This window comes from Delphinus delphis, chromosome 12, assembly GCF_949987515.2.
Source record: "Delphinus delphis chromosome 12, mDelDel1.2, whole genome shotgun sequence".
Lineage (NCBI taxonomy): Eukaryota > Metazoa > Chordata > Mammalia > Artiodactyla > Delphinidae > Delphinus > Delphinus delphis.
Genome location: NC_082694.2, coordinates 14798780 through 14816088, shown reverse-complemented (window position 1 = coordinate 14816088; position 17309 = coordinate 14798780). Strand labels below are relative to the sequence as shown.

At 44.3% G+C, this 17309-nt stretch overlaps 1 protein-coding gene across 6 annotated transcripts in view; it reads left to right on the top strand.

Annotated features, from left to right (window-relative positions):
• Window positions 1-14264, top strand: part of KDM3A (lysine demethylase 3A) — a 62908-nt gene extending 48644 nt beyond the window's left edge. For 5 of the 6 annotated variants that reach the window (XM_060027399.1, XM_060027396.1, XM_060027397.1 and 2 more), the window contains 11 exons: window positions 20-215; window positions 1493-1665; window positions 2270-2506; window positions 3768-3939; window positions 6380-6467; window positions 7664-7794; window positions 10998-11117; window positions 11198-11337; window positions 12596-12772; window positions 12854-12988; window positions 13563-14264. In XM_060027399.1, coding sequence (XP_059883382.1) covers window positions 20-215; window positions 1493-1665; window positions 2270-2506; window positions 3768-3939; window positions 6380-6467; window positions 7664-7794; window positions 10998-11117; window positions 11198-11337; window positions 12596-12772; window positions 12854-12988; window positions 13563-13643 — 1650 coding nt within the window. In that variant the 3' untranslated portion in view covers window positions 13644-14264. Of the gene's footprint in view, window positions 1-19; window positions 216-1492; window positions 1666-2269; window positions 2507-3767; window positions 3940-6379; window positions 6468-7663; window positions 7795-9794; window positions 9879-10997; window positions 11118-11197; window positions 11338-12595; window positions 12773-12853; window positions 12989-13562 lie in introns of those variants that run through there. The other variant, XR_009521506.1, reaches the window with a different exon arrangement.
• The last annotated feature ends 3045 nt before the right edge of the window (window positions 14265-17309 follow it).

The window sequence follows — 17309 nt, the reverse complement described above, 5'->3', positions numbered from 1 at the left end:
CCTTCTGCACTCACCACAGACTTCCTTGGTTGGAGAAAAATCGACTCTTGGTGCCGGGCTCCAGCAGAGCCCCTCGGTGTTGGAGCCCGTGGCTGTAGGTGGGGAGGCTGCGTCCAAGCCGGCCAGCAGCGTGAAGCCTGCCTGTCCAGCCAGCACATCTCCTTTGAACTGGCTGGCAGACCTGACCAGCGGCAATGTCAACAAGGAAAACAAGGGTGAGTGTTTCCTGCCTCCCTGAGAACTTTCGTCTGTTCCCAGAGGGTCCTGGCAGCCTTAGTTACGGTGAGAACAGAGCAGTTAGAAGTAGTGTGGAGTGGAAAGTGGTTCCCTGTAGTCGCCCTGAGACCTGACACACATGCAGCGCCAGAGAGAGAACTTCTGCTTACGATAGAACTCTAGGTAAGGTTGAGATTGTGTCTGGCAAGAATGGAGTGGGCTGAGACATGTGTGTTTTAATAGTGGTTTTTGCCTTTCTGCCTTTAACCCTGTGTGTATTTCCTATTTTGTCTAAGTTGCAGCATCCTGGCTTCAGCTTTATATTTTTCATCTGTGCTGTTGTCTCAGGATGCTTGATGACAGTATAAAGAACATGGGTTTGGAATCAGGTAGTTAGATTAGGATTTTGGTGATTCTGCTTTCTGGCTGTGTTAAAGAAAGGAAAATTGCAGATCAGTTTCTTTCATGCAAAGATCCTAAACAACATCTCAGTGAATAGAGTTTAGCACTATAAATAAAAGAATCGTACAGCGTGACCAAGCAGAGCTTCAGAAATGCACCTGTAGTTTTAACATTAAAAAAGCGGGGAAAAGTCATGTGAAGAGATGCAGAAAAAGAGTAAAATTCAAAGCCTATTTATAATTTTTTTTAAAAAAACCTTAGGAATAGAAGGGAACGTCCTTAATCTAATGAGTTTCTACAATAAAACTAACAACAAACATCCTAAATTATGATTGAAGTTTTTCATTCGTTGAGTAATTTTTAAGTTTCCCTCTGTGTTCAGGCATGACACAAGGATTCCTGCTTTCACTCCTTTATTAAACATTGTATTGGAAGTTTTAGCCATTTAAGTCAGTAAGGTAAACAAACAAAGAGATGTTAGGATTGGAAAGAAAGGGATAGAACTGTTGGTACTTTTAAGCAATCTAATTATACATGGGAAAAGTCTTAAGAGAATCTGTATTTGTAAACATATCTATCAGGGTTGACAGTTACAATGTTAATTTACAAAAATGAATTGTATTTTGTATACCCGGAACAAACAAACAAAAAATGCAGTTTACCATAGGATCACCTTGGATATTATTGGATATTTATTTTTTTAACAGCAGTTGGAAATCCACGTCTATATCAGTAATGTCATTTATCCTCTTAAGTTTTCTGGGTTCTAGTAAATGAAAACCAAGTTCCAGAGTAATTCTGTCAGTAGAAGGCTCGTAAGGGATTTGCCTTTTCAGAATGCTTTTCCATCTGGATGTTTTTGATTTGTTCTTAGAAAAACAACCAACGATGCCAATTTTAAAGAATGAAATCAAATGCCTTCCACCCCTACCCCCCTTGAGCAAATCCAACACAGTCCTCCACACCTTTAACAGCACAATTCTGACACCTGTAAGCAACAACAATTCTGGTTTCCTCCGAAATCTCTTGAATTCCTCTGCAGGAAAGGTACGCATTTATTTTATTGTTTATTACTCCACCTCGTAAAGATGAATTGGAGTTAGAGCAGGGAGAAAGTGAAATAGAAAGCAGGACGAGTCCCATGCTCTCCTTCGTGGGTACAGAGGCTGTGTCACTGGCACATGGGCTTCACATGGTTAGAATTCTGGGCGGGTCATTTTCACCTGTCAACACTTTTTCCTGTACCCACTTCCGAGAGCTGTGATGTCAGGCAGAGGAAGAGGACTTACCTTTTTGAGGGTAAGATTCTCTCGTGGCTTAGCTTCTTTCCTGGATATGTAATGTATGCTCACCCTACCGTAATAGGAATGGGTTTTTTTTTTTTTTTTTTTTGCGGTACCGGGCCTCTCACTGTTGTGGCCTCTCCCGTTGCGGAGCACAGGCTCCGGACGCACAGGTCCAGCGGCCATGGCTCACGGGCCCAGCCGCTCCGCGGCATGTGGGATCTTCCCAGACTGGGGCACGAACCCACGTCCCCTGCATTGGCAGGCAGACTCTCAACCACTGCGCCACCAGGGAAGCCCAGGAATGGGTTTTTTGATGGTAGGAAATGACATATTTAAGACTCGTGGTTTTTTTTTTTCAAATTCAGACAGAAAATGGACTCAAGAATACACCAAAAATCCTTGATGACATCTTCGCCTCTTTGGTGCAAAATAAGACCTGCTCCGATTTATCTAAGCGGCCGCAAGGACTGACCATCAAGCCCAGCATCCTGGGCTTCGACACTCCTCACTACTGGCTGTGCGACAGTCGCCTGCTGTGCCTGCAGGATCCCAACAACAAGAGCAACTGGAACGTGTTCAGGGAGTGCTGGAAGCAGGGGCAGGTAAGCGGGGCCTCTGCTTTCCAACCCACTTCACATCCCCGTCTCGGTGCCTTTGGTAGACTCCTGACAACCCCCCCCCCCCGCCCCCTTCCTGGATTATGAATGGCATATACTTTATCTCTTCTTATTGTTTACTGTGGATACAGTTAGAGCAGAGGGTGGCTGTGAGTCACAGACATGTCTTCTGTGTTCTCTGATGAGGTTCTGATTGCTTCCAGTCAGTCATCCCTGGATTTTTGATGAGAGCATTCTGGGCTCTTGGTGATTCTTGTGTGATCAACTTCAATAGGAGAAGTGGGAATATGACTACGGCTGGTGGGGTTTGGGGGATTACACAAAATAGGATAAAAATCAGGCATCCCTCTTCCATGAATTAGAACCTTGTGCTGAAGACAACCTTAGGTGGCCCTGAGCCATGTGGTGTCAACCTGGAACTGGTGTGTAGTCTCCCAGGGGAAGGAGCCTGCTTTTTAAAGGGCAGTGATGTTCAGTCTTAAGGTCTGGTTGATAGTTCAGGAGACGTGTGGCTTCGCAGACCTGCTCCTCTGCCTTCTTGTTTTCGTTTATGTTTTCTGGATCTTTGTCTTCTCTTCTGGGCCAAATGGAGTCCTCACTAAAGGAACACTTTGCCCTTGGACAAGGCCAGGACTTGGGGAATTGCCAAATAGAAAAATGTATGTATTTAACCAAAAAAAAATTATTGTTTTCAGTCCTGTGTTCTAACGAGATTTGCTCACGATGACAATGACAGACCGAATACAGTCCACCAGCATGTTCTGTTTAGATTAGATAATGTTTTTTAAAAGTTGAACTTGTTGCCAGTATTTCAGTCAGGCTCTTTCACATAAAGATCAGGATTTGTGGCTTGTCTTGGATAACCAAAGACGTGGCAATCCAGGGCCATATCCCTGCCTGCTAGCAATAAGCTGCAGGCCAGAGGCAGCATCCTCTTTGGACCGGGCGCTCTCGCTGCCTTTGTCTCTGCTTCACACCCCCTGCCCAGCCCTGGGCCTTGGCATTGGTATTCTGTGAGTAGTGGGATCTGAGTTGGAAGGTGTGATCCTTGCTCTTAGAAGCTCACTAGTGTAGTTTGAGGGGTGTGTGTAGCAGGTGACTCAGGGGACTAAGCTGTCACTTTGGGATCTGAGACTGCGGACCAGCCACAGAGAAACACGTCAGCAGCTGTTTGAGAAAGGGCTGCCTCGGGTGAAGGGACGGAGCTGGGGGAGTTCAAACTAAAGTCTTCGTTCTCTCCTCTTAGCCAGTGATGGTGTCAGGAGTGCATCATAAACTGAACACTGAACTTTGGAAACCAGAATCCTTCAGGAAAGAGTTTGGAAATCAGGAAGTTGACCTCGTTAATTGCAGAACCAATGAAATCATCACAGGAGCCACAGTAGGAGACTTCTGGGATGGATTTGAAGATGTTCCGAGTATGTATTAAAGACCTTTTAAGGGGGTTGAGGATGTGAAAGGAGGGGGCACGGGAGTAGCAGCAGTCTGTGGCCCTCCAGCGGCAGCGACAGCATTTTCTGTGACTCTGGAGTCTAAAATCAGTGTCTTATCTCCTCTTCCCCTTTCTTTTTACAAAGTTTATGCTTTTGAACTGAGGCAGATTGCTTTGTAGTTCCTTAGAGAGTGAGGTTTTAGTCACCTCTTCTTCAGGTGGCTCCAGGTCTGTCCTGTGACAGAAATGTGCCCAAGGGGAGGGGAGCACAGGGCCAGGGCTTGTGACTCAAAGCTCGTGGTTTTATATAGCCTCTTCATTATGTTTAACAAGATAGGTAGAGCTGAAAGTACCAGAGAACGTGAATCCGTTGAACGCACGTTATCCTGGTCACTGCCTGCTTCACCTGGGCGAGGGGTCACTGCCTGCTTCACCTGGGCGAGGGGCATGGTGGTGGTAAGGAGGCTTGAGTGTCTGGTGCCGAGCTTGGGCCCTTTCCGTGCATTGGCCAGTCAGTAAACTGTTTGCAAGAACCCCTTCGTCAGCACAGGCACCTGGCCTCATGCTCCCACCCGCACTGGAGGGCTTGGCCAGTTCATTCTTATTAGACTCAGTAATTCAACTTTGCTCATTTATCATTCTCATTCTTTCACGACATATTTTTACCTTGTAATCTCCTGCTTCCTTATTTCCCATAACCCACGTTTGCAGGTTATGGCCCGCACTTTCAACGAACTTTAGAACAAAGGTTTAGCTAACTCTAAGTAGGGCATGATGGGGGTTTCCACACGTAGAGGTTAAGGTTGGGTTTCAGACGTAAGGTGTTTCCCTGGGGATCAACGTCTGAGATGGGGGAGGAAGCAGGACCGGGCTGGCAGAGGGGCGGGCTGCGGCAGAGGCCAGCGGAGCCTCAGCCAGCCTGGCAGGGAGCTCTGTAGCAGGCATCGCCTCTCATTGTCTCAGACTGGGCTGAAGTGGGGAAAGTCAGGGCCTTCATCCCCTCATCTCCCTCGGCCTCCAGGTGGTGGTGCCCCACGGAGGGCATGACCTGGCAGGACAGCTCTCTGCAGCTGACGCAGACCCCAAAGCCGTGTCTGGGCAGCAGGTCCTTTGAAAGGGGATCGAGGGCCACACGTACTACAGTGTGCTCTCCAGTTAGGCCTGGGTTCAAATCCTGACTCTTGATATGTACTTGCTGTGTACGTGAGCTTGGTAATTGCATCTTTCTGGGGCTCACACTTCCTCATGCCTGCAAATGGTTACGGCAGCCCAGAGTCCACCGCAGCCTGCCTTTTCCATACTGATGATTCTGCTGCCCAGATCCCCTGGTACACCACCCATGCTGAGACGCCACTGGTGTCCTGAACATACACTGTACCCGTATTTTCCTCTGTTTCTTGTCTCCTGGAGTGTGCACCTGTTCAAACTAGGTTATGGGACTCGGATGACTACAGGACGCTATACAAATGTTAGTCCTCATGAATATAAGGTTTGAAACTGGGTTCCAGTTTCAGTTCTGCTGTTTAATTTCAATAGCTGGATGGCCTCAGGCATATGTCAATTTCCTCATCCAAAAGCAGAAGTATTAAATAGTGCCAGATCTCACTGGGATGTTGGATTTAGTTATAAGGACTAAATGGTTAAAACACTTGAGCAGAGACTGGAACACAGCAAGAAGTGAAATGATAGTTATCATTGCTGTTACTCATAATTGTCAACGTATTTTTTTCAATTAGAGCTCCTTGGTTCTTGGTTCCTTCACATCACCTGCAGTGGGTAACTGTGCTATTACAAAAAAACAGTTCTGACTAAACCCTGTACGTGTCACCTAGAAGATGGGGAGGTGGGGGAGAGTGGGCCCTATTAGCCCTAGCTGTCCCTGGACAGAACATCAGGTAGCTTCAGTCTCTCTGAGCAAAGTAAGTCATTTCTATTTCATGCTGGCCTCAGAAAACTGGGTTTTCTAAAATCTGTGGCCCTTTGATTGTTAAATTGCTGTTCGTTAGTTGGGGGGCTGCTCACTTCTTCTAGAACACTGTATAGGAGGAGATTGGATCTGTCAAAACACCGCCTATGTGGAATAGACAAAAGGGAGTGGCTGAAATCTCAAGGAGTAGCAGTTGAATAAGCATTTAGAAAAGACAGGGCTGCAACACAGACTCGTTGGTGGTCTTCAGTTTGCTACCCCTTGCTGCTTCCTGGGTATGAATGGATTTCTCGGCACCGTAGAAATAAAATAATTGGCCATTTGCAGGAGGGGAATGTTGAAAAATAATATTTGTATATCAGATGTATCAGGTTATGAAGATCTTGCAGAGATAAGTTTTATTTGCATTGTTAAGGCTTAAAGTGCTCATTTGCCATCCATTTTGGTCTGTTTCCAAGTTATGAACAGTAGCAATTCAGTAATTCCGGTTACCTTGCAGACCGCTTGAAAAATGAAAAAGAGCCAATGGTGTTGAAACTTAAGGACTGGCCACCAGGAGAAGATTTTAGAGATATGATGCCCTCCAGGTACGATTATGGGGAGGGGAGAGATGATCCTGTCCTTGACTTGGTAGGATAAACTTCTTTTGAGGTGGTAAGATGAAGTTACTGACTTTTAAATCTGGTTCACTAGTGAAAACTCCACGCATTTCCACTGTAGTGCTCCGCCAGAGAAGAGGCCGACTCAGACGTGCACACACTGATGTGGAGGCAGGAGTGAGATCAGACATGCTAGGGTTGGGTATAATACAGTGATACCGTTGCTTTAGATGAGACAGCAGAATTGCTAGATCCATTTTCCTGAATTGAGCTTGAACCTTGCAGAGAATCCTCAGAACTAATGAATAATATATCCCTTAGTGTCACTACTTATCATCAGGAATTTGTTGCTCAGATTTTTGTCTGCAGTATTCGAGATCTTTTTTTTTTTTTTTTTTTTGCGGTACGTGGGCCTCTCACTGTTGTGGCCTCTCCTGTTGGCGGAGCACAGGCTCCGGACGCGCAGGCTCAGCGGCCATGGCTCACAGGCCCAGCCGCTCCGCGGCATGTGGGATCTTCCCGGACCGGGGCACGAACCTGCGTCCCCTGCATCGGCAGGCGGACTCTCAACCACTGCGCCACCAGGGAAGCCCTCGAGATCATTTTGATATATATGTGGGATGTAGGAGAGAAAGAAGATGTCTTTGTTCATAAGCACTGTAATTCTAATCTTAAATATTGGTTTTTTTAAATTTATTTTTTATTGAAGTATAGTTGAATTACAGTGTTGTGTTAATTACTGCCGTACAGCAATACATATCTATACACTCTTTTTTTATATTCTTTTCCATTATGGTTTATCACAGGATACTGAATATAGTTCCCTGTGCTCTACAGTAGGACCTTGTTGTTTATCCATCCTATATATACCAGTTTGCATTTGGTAATCCCAAACTCCCACTCCTACACTTTCCCAACCCCCTCCCCCTTGGCAACCACCAATCTATTCTCTGTGTCCCTGATTCTGTTTCTGTTTCATAGATAGGTTCATTTGTATCATAGTTTAGAATCCACATATAAGTGATATCATATGCTAATCTTAAATGTTGTTAATGATAGCTATCTCCATCTTCACGAGCACAGATATTTTCGTTGTTCCTTTTGGTGTAGAAGGAACAAATCAAATCCCACGATATATTAGAAACACAAGCTTATTTTGCAAATTCATGGTTCTCTCGTCCTAGGTTTGATGATCTGATGGCCAACATTCCACTGCCTGAGTACACAAGGAGAGATGGCAAACTGAACTTGGCCTCGAGGCTGCCAAACTACTTTGTTAGGCCAGATCTGGGTCCCAAGATGTATAATGCTTATGGTAAGGAGGAAATGGCTCACTTGAAAAAATTATTACAGAAGTAAGGCAAGTCAGAATGTTTGGAACATTGATTTTTGGGGAGGGAGAGATGGAAAACGTCTATAACCCTAACCCTTAACACAGCAGTAGTCTTCATGTTTGCATATTTCCTTTCATTCCTTGGCCACGTGCATGTATATTTCCGTTTCATAGTTGCAGTTGTAGGGCACATGCCATTTAAAAAGCTTCTCCTACACCTAATATTATACAGTAAAACCTTTACATGTTGCTTAATGGTTTTTAGTGTGATCGTTTTTAACGGTTGCATGGTACACAATTGAATGAATGTAATTTTATTAATTGTTTTAATGTTGCCGGACGTTTAGGTCAGTCTGCTAGCATTCCAGCTGTTTCAGCATCTGCTACTCTTAAATTCAATGTTCTGTGTTGGTGGGTAGTAGTTAGCTACTTAAGCTAGTACTGAAAACACCCTTGGAATTGTATTTCTCCGATTTATTTCCTTCCTCCCATAATGATCCCAACTCCAGTCTCTCAGACTTGAGGGTGGCAGGCCAGAGTCTTCTGGCAGCTTTGCCACGTTCTCCAGATGCTGTTGGGAGAGGGAGGGCTTGGACCTCAGCCCCCCACTTCTTCTGTTCTGGTGGGGTCGCCCGGGGAAGCGCCTGGAGTGAGCTCAGGGGACGTTCCAAGAGGGGAGTTTACCTTGGGAAGTTGCCACAGCCTAGATGCCCAGATGTTCCCTTCCCCCGAGCCCTTCAGAGAAGCTGGATGGCTGGGACTTCAGGGCATATTCTGTTCACAGGGAAGATTTGCAATGAATTTACGTAAATGGAAGCATTTTTCCGCTAAAGCAAATGGTGTAGTGTTGCAGAGTGATTATCCATGCCTCACAGAAATGATGCAGCTTTACAGGGTAGAAGTGGTTATTTGAGAAGTTCTCAAAATAAATAGTCGGCTTGGTTTAAATGGCTTGACAGCAACTCTTTTCCTCCTAGATACCAACAGATAGAGGGCAGTGTTACTCTATAATAGCTTTTCCTATCAAAATTGTTCCCGTTCAGAGTAAGCAGTTAGGGATTGAAAATAAAGAAAACGTGTTCATTTTCAAACACCTCGCACCTTATCATAAACATCATTAGAGAGCGGTCATTTTTCAGAAGTTGGGTGACTGAGCTGTGACTCCTCTACAGACGACGTAGAGTGAAAGGCTCTTTGGAAAGACCACACAGTCACCCTCTCTCCAGCTCCAGCACCAGCACTACACATGGGGACCAGGACTTCAGGACAATAGAGGGGACGGTGACCTGATCAGGATATCCAAGGGGCATCTAGTGGCAGGTCTGGGAGGAGGACTTATGTCTCCTATCTAGGCTTGACCCAGCCTCCAACCCCAGTGCTCTGTCACCCAGCAGCCCCTACGGTGTCAGCTTGTGTTCTTTTCATAAAAGTCCATGGTGTGTTTTGTTTCAGGATTTTCTATTTTCTGGGAATCCTTTCCCTGGGACCGTTGTTTTTGGTTCCATCTGAGTTCAGGCTCTCTCAGTTTAGAGCCTGGTTTTATCAGTGTGCCGTCACCCGTAGCTGGGATTGGCTGGACTTGGGGCTGACGGCTGGGTAGGTGTCATTTCCTTCCTCTTCTGCGGAACACTTTTTACTCAGTTTGGCAACAGCCAAACCAGCAAGCGGCTTCTGACGAGGCTCTGAGACTTGCTCACCGTTCGTCCCTCCTCCCAGCTCCGTCTCCTTCCTCCTGCCCCGTGTTAGCCAACACCCTGACGTTTGTGTTTATCATTTCCTTACATTTATAGCTTTACCGTATGTTCGTGTTCCTGCAGAACATTCTTTAGTGTTTAACCTGCCTTTGCGCTTTATATAAATGCAATCAGACTGGGTGTTCCTCCGTGCCGTCGTGAATAACTGTTCATTTCATTCGTTTGCCTTCTCTCGTGTTAATTGTTTTTTTCTCTTCTCAGATTTTACTTGTTTATTTTGTACTATAGAAAATTTTCCAAATGCACTGAAAACGTGAGAGTCCAGGACAGTGACTTCCCATATACTCATCCCCCAGTTACAACAGCTCTCAGGTTCTTTTTCCATAATTGCTTCCTTATTTCCTCCCTTTATATTTTTCCTTTACTATTTTAAAGGAAATCTCATATATCCTATGATTTTTGTCCAATATCTGTTGCTTTACCTCCTCCTTGGGCTGATATTTCAGCAAACTGGAAAGAAAGGAAAGTGCAGCAGAGCCCTAGGGCCATGGTCCGCGGTTGAAATGATAAGGTCCCCTCTCCTGTGTATAGCTGCTCCTAAACCACAGACCCCTGCAAGCCAGAGAGAAGTTCCTTGGCCTCCGAATGAGACAGGGCTGCTTCAGGGCCTGGCAGGTTAGAAAACAGCCTCGGCTTGCCCACCCGAGCTATGCTTGGCTCTGCTGCCCATTCAAGAAGCAGTGACTGCATGTCAGGACGTGCGTCCCAGGTAACCGCAGGGCTTGGCGAGCCTCAGGGTGGATGCTGAACAAATGAGCCTTCTCCTGGGGTGAGAGGTTAGCGTCTCGGATTATGAGTACCAGCGCGGACCTCGTGCTCAGGCTCACCTCTTCCGCAGTTGAGGGATCCAAGGAACACGTGGGCAGCGTTCCTTCTTGCACTGAGTACATAGTCATTTGAGGTCCCAGCTTTACCCGTTTCTGAGGGGGGTTTCTGTTAGACTCCCCATCTTACGTCTTACCCCAGAGTCCTTCTAGTCTGTGTCAACCAAAGCTTGAGCTCCCCTGCTTGAGCAAACATCCTTCTGGCAAATCCAGCCTCAGCAGAGTCCACTGTACGTTCCCGAGCCCTGCTTTCTAGGTTTGGCTTTCTTTTCTTGCCAGCATATTGACTCATTAAAAAAATATGTTTCAAAATAACTTCATCAAGGATTTTTAGTTGTTCTCAGCAGGAGGAAACCTATTTTGCCTATCACCAGAAACAAGTGCTAGTGTTAGGAGTTGGTTTTTTATTCTTACAAATAAACATTTAATAAGAACTTTTTTCCCCAAAGTTGAAAGGATAAAATAACTTAATGTTAAATATTGTTCCATTACTTTTATATGATCAGAAAGGTAGCTTTTAAGTTTTGTGACCACGTATTCCAGGGAGTGGGAAAGACTCAGGCAGTCTTTGCTGTCTCGGTAAATTTAAGGCATTTTCTGTTTGCAGGATTAATTACTCCAGAAGATCGGAAATATGGGACGACAAATCTTCACTTAGATGTATCTGATGCGGCTAATGTCATGGTCTATGTGGGAATTCCCAAAGGACAGTGTGACCAAGAAGAAGGTAGGGTGCTGAGCATAAAAGTGGGGCTTATTCTCTGAGCTGGGACGTTGTGGTCTGATGTTTGCTCTCTCTTGCTCCAGAAGTCCTTAAGACCATCCAAGACGGAGATTCTGATGAACTCACGATAAAGCGATTTATTGAAGGAAAAGAGAAGCCAGGAGCCCTCTGGCACATATATGCTGCTAAGGACACAGAGAAGATACGAGAATTTCTTAAAAAGGTGTGCTCCTTACCCTATGGCATGTGAAGAGAGAGAGGCAGAATAGCAGTGTTATACTACATGTCGAGACCTGACTGGGTTACTGGAGAATAATCGCAGCTTCGAAAGTTAGATCTGTGCATCTCAGATTGGATAGGCTGAAGCTGGTTGCTAAGGAACAACGATTTCTAGATGATTAGGCTCACACCTCTGAAAAGAGGGAAACTTATCTTTTTTCTTATGTCTGTGTGTTATGTCATAGTGCATTTGGAAGTTTTTGTGCTCTCCCTTCAGGGTAGTTCCTCTGATGATCACGTAGTGTCTATTTGTTTTTATTGCCTTAAAAATCTAAGCACTTCAGAAGTCCATGTATCATTTCTCTGCTCTTGATAGCTGTGCTTCAAGTGAGTTACTGAGGTCCCTGTTGGTTTTATCCACCCTCATTTAGTAGTAGGTCAGGAAGACCTCACACCCTACTGTGGCCATTAGCTTATGCGGGAAAGGGATACAGGGACTTTGAAGATTCCAGGTTTCCAGTAGTTAGCAGGTTGTTCAGCAAGGGTTCTGTGTGGAAGTTCTAGGCAGCTGGAAAGATGGGCATATTCAGTTTTTAACCTGTTCGCCACTGAGGCTGCCAGTTGCGGCCCAGATATCTGTGGCTGGTATTCTTCAGTTGTTCACGAGGAGTGGATAGGAACGCTCCTAGCCTGCTGCCTGGTGCCAGGTTAGACCCTTAACCAGCATTTGCTTCAATCAACATGTTTCTCGCTAAGGATAATTTGACTCTTCCAGAAAACCTGCCGGTCGCCATACTGTCCCTTTGATAGTGTCACCCTGAGTCTGTGCTGCCAGATACTGGGTCTAGAGTAAACGAGTTTAACCTACAGCCAACTGTGGGACTCTTTCATAACTCACATTGTTAAGTGAATACAGATGTTTAAGAACTGCAGTCTAGCAAGTCTATTTCTAAGGAGCTTAAGTCTACTGACATTCAAAAGCCTAGGCCAAGATACTGTCCTAACAGTGTTGACAAAAATATGCAGACTGCCACTCACGGTTCACAGGAAGTGACAGAAGGGAACCCGCATTTTCCTTCAGTTTCCCCTTGGGTCATTCAGTTAATGTCTTTGAGTGCTATTTTCTCTTTCTGCCAACAGGGACACGTGTTAAAGAAGGCCTGACATTTACTGACTGACTGCCCACACTGTCCAGGGGGCAAAATGCCCTCATGGAGACCCAGCGTGTCACTCAGTTTCATAATACTCGGAATGTGTTCTAGGTATCAGAAGAGCAAGGTCAAGAAAACCCCGCAGACCACGATCCCATTCATGATCAGAGCTGGTATTTAGACCGATCACTAAGGAAGCGTCTTCATCAGGAGTATGGAGTCCAGGGCTGGGCCATCGTGCAGTTTCTTGGAGATGTGGTATTTATCCCAGCAGGAGCTCCGCATCAGGCAAGAGCCATTACTTTAGTCTTCATTCTCCTTACGCTGTAAACTTCGGCACGTGTGACCGTGTGGCCTGTTGTCTTCCAGGTTCATAACTTATATAGCTGTATCAAAGTGGCTGAAGATTTCGTTTCTCCAGAGCATGTTAAACACTGCTTCTGGCTTACTCAGGAATTCCGCTATCTGTCACAGACTCATACGAATCATGAAGATAAATTACAGGTAAAAATGGCCGTGATTCCTGGCATTCTCTGACTCTGGCTCCGTAGCTCATTACCGACCCTATAAAAATAATCAGCAAACTTGGCCATACCACCACACTTGGTACAGTGAGCTGATGAACTGGCTTTATGTCTAGTCCTGCTACCTACTTAGGCAAAGGAGGAATAAACATGGAGGAAATCTCATTTTGGTTTAGAGGCTTTCAGTAGTGAGTCATCTAACATGATTCCATGTTTGGAAAACTAGGGAAATAGATAAACTCTGAAAAATAGAGCTGTACCTTGGGGCTTGCTTGTGTCTGCGCTCACTGGGGGCAGGGCCACGTAGGATCAAAGCCTCTGGAAGGGGGAAAATGAGCTTTTAAGTTCTTCAAAGGGGGCATGGGTTTAAAATGTGTATAAAATAACAGCCTAAAGGAGCCCAGGGGCCTTTCAAGTATTATTAACATTTCATATTGAATTTTGAGTTTTAAATTTCAAGAGCATGGTATAAAATTGGTAGGGGGAAGGTTTATTCTTACGGACAGATTTTAGATCTCATGGTAAACTGACCATATTTTCTCTCGTTTTTTCAGGTGAAGAATGTTATCTACCATGCAGTGAAAGATGCGGTTGCTATGCTGAAAGCCAGTGAATCCGGTTTTGGCAAACCCTGAGGGTCCCAGAGGCGCCTTACCCCTGCACATTGGAAGTGAATTACTGGCAGCTGTTCAAACTCTTCAGGCAGGAATCCTGTGGACTTTGAGACTCATGTTACCTCATCTTCTTTTTTAAACTGTACCCACCTGGTAAGGGTACTCTGTCTAATGTATATTTCTAGTGTTTACAGACACTAAATGTGTATATGTAGTAACTATTTACAGAACATGCATCCTTAAACTGTGACTTCTCACCTAGTGCAGAGCTTCTACCCAGCTGTAAAAACAGAAGCCCGTATCAGCTCTGGAACAAGACCTGCAGTTACTCCCCAGCTGTGTGGTTGGACAGCTTAGTCAAATGGGTTATAACTCTTAGGAATCACTGCGCAGTTTATTTGGGTTGTGTTTTGTTGTGTCTGAGTACCCCCTCCCCGACCCCTTAGGGTTCAGAAGGGCAGTGGAGGAAGCGACCACCGACGTTTGGATGTTGTATTGCCTTAGGGCTGGCATTATATAGCAGAGGTCAACTACTGCACCATTCTTGGGGTTAACCATCTTTAGTTAAACGGAGTTTTAATTTAAATGAAGCTTTGCTAATTTTAAGTGTTAAGCATTTTGCATTAAAGTATTCATATAATGTTTTGACTCCGTTTATTGGCATTATTCTCTGGTTGCAGAGTCAACACACACTTCATCAGTGTTACAGGTGTAAGAGTTTGCGCCAGGAACTCATCTTAAAAGCACAGAAATTTGATGCTCTAGTGATTTCTGAGTGGTTATTACAATGCTAACACGGGAACAAGCTTCTCCCCAGCCAAGCTGAAACTCCTGTCACACTTCCGTAAAGGAACACCACTGATTAACTACCTTTAGAAGTGACAGTTAACCAAAAACCAGATAGTGACGGGTTAAATGGTTCTAAAAAGGTAAGAGATCAAAATTCTTTGTCTCTCTTCTGACCCATTATAGTGTAAGAGTTTACAAAGGAAAATGAAATTATTACAAGTTTTAGAACGGTAGTATCTAAAATAATCATCTCTATGAAGAAAGAAAATAAAGAAGATTGATTTGATTGATTCTCCTAGACAGCTGTAGCTGTACTAAAAGGAATTAAATTGAAATCAAGTCGTGCAGACAAAGACCTAGAGCCTGGATTTTTACCTGTGAGCTCAGAGTAGGAGATCGAAGATCCCCGCCTAACGTCAGCCCACTTCAAACCAAAATCTTTCATGGATGAACTTTCAAAAACAAAGTTTTCTGAAAAGAATAAGTAGAAATATCTACCTACCTTAGTGGGAAACGTCTTGCCTGGGAATTTCTTACCAGAAGCTTCTTTATACAGTTTTGGATCTAGAATTGGCACTGTTGATTAGAAATCTCCAATAGGCGAAAGAAGAGGAAAACTTGAATTCTCTATAGAGAAAATCACCTTCAAGCCAGGCCTCAAAGGAGTCCCACAGATAGTTCCAAGGACTGTTATTCACAATCAAATGCACTGTATCCACAAATATGGAAACTGAAAGCTACCACGAGCAAGAGTCAATGCAAACCTGAAGCTGCCATATTAAACGTGCAGAGTTTGTAGGTTCCGGAATGATCCAGCACTTATTTTATATTCTGAAGTGTTTAGTATGTTTGAAGAAATGAGAGTATAGGAATATGATGAAAGAATGAGATTGCCAGAAATGACCAGATTTGGAAAGAAGCTGAATAGAACTTAACAGAAATGAGACATGATGGTTAAAATTAGAAATTCAGCACATGAGTTAAGTGGCAGAAAAAAGTTCTTTTACAAACTGAAAGATTGGTAAAAATAACACAAGACAGCATTGAGTAACAGGAAACTGTAAAGAAGTGTTAACTTGTAAGGCGACACGGAAAAGTATAGGTTTGACCATCAGTGACAGAGAATTAAGAGACTGGTGAGGGACGGTGACATTCTGAGACTGAAATTTTTCCAGTACTGACATGTCAGATTGAAGAAGCCTAACTAAATCAAGATAAATAAAATAGCCACACCTGTGCTCAAAACAAATAGGTTCTTAAAAGTACCCAGAGGGCTTCCCTGGTGGCACAGTGGTTGAGAGTCCACCTGCTGATGCAGGGGACGCGGGTTCGTGCCCTGGTCCGGGAAGATCCCACATGCCGCGGAGCGGCTGGGCCCGTGGGCCATGGCCGCTGAGCCTGTGCGTCCAGAGCCTGTGCTCCGCAATGGGAGAGGCCACAACAGTGAGAGGCCCGTGTACCACACCCACACAAAAAAGTAGCCAGAATGGGGAAAAACATTGTAAACCTTCAAAGAGGTGACAGACTTAACAGCTGACTTCTTAACAACAACGGGGGGTGTCAAGAAAGTAGATGCCACTCTTACTGTGCCAGAGAACATGCCTGAAAATAAGTCTAGACACAGCAAAATGATTTTCCCTGTTCCTACTGACATTTTCAGATAAAAGCCAGTTTCTCTTCAGGCCCTTGCTGAAGAAACTTTTCAGAATATCCTTAGGATTAAAAAAAATAATAAGAAAAAGAAAAAAAGAATATCCTTAGAAAAAAAAGCAACCCACATCATGATGCAAGAAAAAACGGTGTACAATGGAAACTGTAAATTCATGGATAATCTTAAGGAACAGTGGAACAATATTGTTAGAAGTCTGGATAAAGTTCCTCTAAAAGTTAAACATAGAATTAACGCATGATCCAGCAATTCCACTGCTATGTTTATACTCAAAAGAACTGAAAGCAAGGATTCAAGCAGGTACTTGTAGACTCATGTTCATAGCAGCATTATTCACAAGAGCCAAGAAGTGGAAACAACCCAATAGATGAACAGATCAACAATGTGGCATATCTATACAGTGGAATATTTCTCAGTCTCTTAAAAAGGAAAGAAATTCTGACACAGGCTACAACATGGATGAGTCCTGAAAATACACTAAGTGAAATATGGCAGACACACAGAAGGACAGATATTGTATGATTCCACTTATATGCGGGACAGTCATGTTCCTAGAGTAGAGATAGGAAGTAGAATGATGGTTACTGGGGCTGAGAGCAAGGGGAACCGGCAGTTACTGTTTAACGGTTACAGACTTTCTGTTTGGGATGATGTTGTACAACATTGTAAATGTCCTTACTGCCACTGAATTGTACACTTAAAAATGATTAAAATGGTCAATTTTGTGTTATGTGTATTTTAACCGAAATAAAAATTAACTCCAAGTAGGAAAAGCTTTTGGAGTTGAATGAGAAAATGACATCCTTATTTTTTTAATTGATTAAAAAGGCAGGAAAGAAGGAAGAAGTGGGACTTTTCTAAATGCAAGTTTCCCCCACTATTCAGAAGTATTGAAAGTAGAGGTTTCCTCTGAAACTTTTCGCGAGCGTAGAAGCAGGTACCTTAGGACACATCCAGCTGATGGATGCACAAATAAATAGACATAAGGCACAGATGCTCACAGACACAGTTCCAAGCTATGGCGCCTTGATGCTGAGATGCTGAGTGTAGTTTCCCGGGAAGGAGCTTGGCAGTGCCGCTCTCACTGCTCAGGATGCATGCTGCCTCTGTAACACCTCTCTGCAAAACAAACGCTGAATGCTGTTTTCACATTTTGCCTTTTTTTTGCTAAAAGCAAAAATCCTCTTCAGATTTCTTTCAGTTAGCAAAAACAGGTACTAACGTAGGTA